This window comes from Myotis lucifugus, unplaced genomic scaffold (genome assembly GCF_000147115.1).
Source record: "Myotis lucifugus unplaced genomic scaffold, Myoluc2.0 scaffold_164, whole genome shotgun sequence".
In the NCBI taxonomy this organism is placed as follows: domain Eukaryota; kingdom Metazoa; phylum Chordata; class Mammalia; order Chiroptera; family Vespertilionidae; genus Myotis; species Myotis lucifugus.
Genome location: NW_005871212.1, coordinates 2,721,211 through 2,725,397, shown reverse-complemented (window position 1 = coordinate 2,725,397; position 4,187 = coordinate 2,721,211). Strand labels below are relative to the sequence as shown.

Here is a 4,187-nt window from a genome sequence, read left to right as displayed (position 1 = left end):
AGAAATCCCCCGAGGAGACGCGGGACACAAAATTTTGAAAATCGTTTTGAGAAAATTAGACACGAAAATTCCCCTTCCTTCTGAACGAAAAAACACTCTCCAGGGGCCGGGGAGGGGCGAGGTGTACCCACACAAAAAGGAATCCCAGGGGGGTCGCACCCCCACGCTCTTTTCTTATATAGAATCCCCCAGAGCAAAAGATAAAAGAGGGATCTCTAAAAGCTGCAAGAGAAAAGGCTGTCTGTTCCCTACAAGGGAGGTCTCCATAGGGTTTTTCAGCTGATTTTTTCACCAGAAATTGTGAGCGCCAGAGGGGAGTGGCAAGAAAATTTCAAAGTGTTTGATTCGCAAGAACTTCCCCCCTAGATTACTTTTCCCAGCAAAGGCTATCATTGAGAATTGAGGGTCGGATAAAGCGCTCCCCAGATAAGAAAAAGCTAAAGGAGTTCTTCGCCCCCAATCCCGTATTATATGAAATGCTGAAAGGTATCCTTTAAGAAGAGGAAGAAGAAGAAAAAGGTAAAGTTAAAAATTATGAACAACAAATACATATGTTTCAACAAGTGAATCTAAAAATCAAGTGAATAAAAAATCTGAGGACTAGAATAAACTGGTGAATATAATAGAGTCAGGTGCATAGAAAGGAAGTGGACTGACAATTCTCCGGGGGAAAGGGGTGTGGGGGGTGCGGGAAGAGACTGGACAAAAATCTATGGATAAGGACGGGGGGGGGGGGGGGTAAGGGCAGAGGGTGGGGTGGGAACCGGGTGGAGGGGAGCTACGGGGGAAAAAAAGAGGAACAACTGTAATAATCTGAACAATAAAGGTTTAATTAAAAAAATATACTGTGTATACTGTGGTGAGAGAGCAGGACGTCTGGCTTGCAAGCAGGAACCTTTGTATCACATGTGATGAAAGCTCAATTTAAAAATGGGTGATGTTGAGAAGGGCAAGAAGATTTTTGTCCAGAAGTGTACCCAGTGTCATACTGTACAAAAAGGAGGCAAGCACAAGACTGGGCCAAATCTCCATGGTCTATTTGGGTGAAAAACAGGTCAGGCCTAACCAGACCAAAGGCATCACCTGGGGAGAGGAGATGCTGATGGAAAATTTGGAGAGTCCCAAGAAGTACATCCCCAGAACAAAAATGATTGTTGCTGGCATTAAGAAGAAGGCACAAAGGGAAGACTTGATAGCTTATCTCAAAAAAGCAACTAATGAATAAATGCCTTATTTAATACAAAAATATCTCATGACTTTTTTTATGTGTACCATATTTAAATTGATCTCATACTCCAGAATTCAGATCATGAAAGGTTGAGAGAATATTTCTTTGGACAGTCCTGATTTACAGAAAAGTGACTTGCGGTTAAATGGACATGATCAGCTTTTTGAAATCTGAAAGTAATTTGGTCCAACAAGTGCTATTACTGGTTTTCCTTTCTAAAGATATGACTGAACTTGATTAACAATGTTAAACTTTCACAGAGATGGTGAATCCAATATCAAAACCCGCTTGCAAGCCCTGGCCCGTGTAGCTCAGTTGGTTGGGTGTTGTCTGTGTACTGAAAGGTTTCGGTTCAATTCCCAGTTAGGGCACATGCCTGGGTAGTGGGCTTGATCCCCAGTAGGGGGCATGCAGGAGGCAGCTGACTGATGTCTCACTCTCACATCAATGTTTCTCTCTCTCTTCCCCCCTTCCTCTCTCTCTAAAAATCAATAAAAAAATCTTTAAAAGGCATCCTATCCTTTATCTTATTAAAAATATAAGCCTATAGGACAGGGGTCCTCAAACTATGGCCCGAGGGCCACATGCAAATACAAATATTGTATTTGTTCCCGTTTTGTTTTTTTACTTCAAAATAAGATATGTGCAGTGTGCATAGGAATTTGTTCATAGTTATTTTTAAACTATAGTCCGGCCCTCCAACGGTCTGAGGGACACTGAACTGGCCCCCTGCTATAGGATATTGCTTTTCTATTTAGATGTATGTAACTGATTATGTTAATGTGTTTAAATACTAAGGAAATGCCTTTACCGTCTTTTAGACCAGCAAGATTTGCCTATGTTTCAAATTGTATTCATTAGCCTGTTAGAGGTGAGGGCTGAAGATGAGCTGGCAGTGTCCACTTCATCTTTTTGGTCTTAACTAAACCAATTTAATTAAAATCCCCTGTATCTAATAAAAAAAAAATCCCCTATATCTAAAATGTGCCTTTTACTTAATGAGAGGCATTTTTGTATAGTTATGTATAATATCAAATAGAAAATACTTAGCACTATAGGCTATATTCTCATGTAAAAAATAATCTTCCGTGAAGTTACTTTTTAAAAAATATTTTTTTTATTGATTTCAGAGAGGAAGGGACAGGGAGAGAGAGATAGAAACATCAATGATGAGAGAATCATTGATCGGTTGCCTACTGCACACCAGGGATTGAGCCCGCAACCTGGGCATGTGCCCAGGCTGGGAATTGAACATCCTGGTTCATAGGTTGATGCTCAACCACTGAGCCATGCCAGTCAGGCTGTGACATATTTTTTATTTTACTGATTTTTTTGCAGAGAGGAAGGGAGAGGGATAGAGAGTTAGAAGCATCGATGGGAGAGATACATCTATCAGCTGCCTCTTGCACATCTCCTACTGGGGATGTGCCCACAAACAAGGTACATGCCCTTGACCAGAATCGAACCTGGGACCTTTCAGTCCGCAGGCCAACGCTCCATCCACTGAGCCAAACCAGTTAGGACTGTGACATAATTTTTAATGGCTGTGTTGTATTCCATTTTATGGTTACATCCTTTCATTTAACCAGTTCCTTATTGCTGGATCTCTAGGCTTCAGTTCTACTCTTTTAAATTATCTTTGGTTCTAACATCAACAAAGGCTGGAACAGTAGAGAAAAATATCATACACACATACACACAAAGTGCAGAGACAGCCCTCTTCTACTTTAATAAAGTATTTACCATTCTCAGACTCAGACACCTGTGGTCATGCAGCTACAATGACTCAGAGACTCAGAAGAAGATGAAACAAAAATTTTAAAAAAAGAAAGAAAAGAGCAACCTCTCTCCACTCCACCTATAACAATATGCATTCTGGTACATTAACCCTTGAAAAGGCATTAATTCCTTACCTTTGTAATTCATTTACAATTGAAGTATGAACTTTCATTGCTATTTTGTCCTCCAACTGTGTTTTCAGTTCTTGGCATTCAGTACATAAATTCTCCAGTTGCTTCTTGCTTTTAGTTAGCTCCTTTTCTTGGCTCTGCGTTTTAGTCTCCAGAAGTATTAGTTGTTTAGTCAGCTTAGAAACTGAAAAACAAAAGGGATGGACAAAGACTTGGTACAGGAAATTTAATATATGATTAATGATTACTAATGAGCCAGCTTATAAAAAAATAATATTTTAAAAATCTTTGGAGATTTATAAATTAATACCAAAGACCTTGTACTTAGAAATTACCATCCCGGAGAAACCAAGATGGCGGCATAGGTAAACACCGGGGATTGCTGCCTCGCACAACCACTTCAAAAATACACCTAAAAGACGGAACGGACATCATCCAGAACCACAGGAAGGCTGGCTGAGTGGAAATTCTACAACTAGAAGGAAAGAGAAAAGCATACCAAGTCTCAGAGGAGGCGCAGTGCGGAAGTAAAATACTAAGGTGCGGAGTGCATGCGGAGCGGGCTGGCGGCTGAGGGCGCGGTTGTCGTTTTCAATCGGGAGGGAGTCTCAGGCTCTGAGCTCCAGTTCTGGGTGAGTCTCTAGGGACCCAGACTCATACGGGAGAAGCGGGACTGTCTGGCATCGGTCATAACCCTAGGGAAGCTTTCTCTCCGAGGGGCTTGCAGTGATTACCCAGACACTGAGAAGCAGAGCCTCTGAGGGCAAGTCTGAGAGCAGCCATAACTGGGTAGCCCCGCCCTGTTGATCCCGTGGGGACCTGCCCTGCCCAAGCCCTGCAGGGAGGCTTTGGCTGGATAGCCGCAGGCATAGGCTAGATTAGCACACCTCCCTAGAGATCCAGGAGCCAGGAAGCCCAGAGGTCAGAGTGGGACCATCCAGTTTGCAGCTCCGGTGGAACCATAAAAGACACACTCAGGGGGCAGACTCAGTGAGCACCAAAGCCCCATTGAAGCAAGTCTTGCCCTAGAGGGGTGTCTCCAGCACAGA

At 42.6% G+C, this 4,187-nt stretch overlaps 1 protein-coding gene and 1 pseudogene across 3 annotated transcripts in view; one reads left to right on the top strand and one right to left on the bottom strand.

Annotated features, from left to right (window-relative positions):
- CEP89 (centrosomal protein 89) overlaps positions 1-4,187 on the bottom strand; it is an 83,550-nt gene that overhangs the window by 28,233 nt on the left and 51,130 nt on the right. For all 3 annotated transcript variants that reach the window (XM_014461980.2, XM_014461981.2, XM_023759886.1), the window contains exon 14: positions 3,142-3,322. In XM_014461980.2, the coding sequence (XP_014317466.1) occupies positions 3,142-3,322 (181 nt within the window). The remainder of the gene's footprint in view (positions 1-3,141; positions 3,323-4,187) is intronic.
- On the top strand, positions 931-1,225 carry LOC102419002 (annotated as a pseudogene).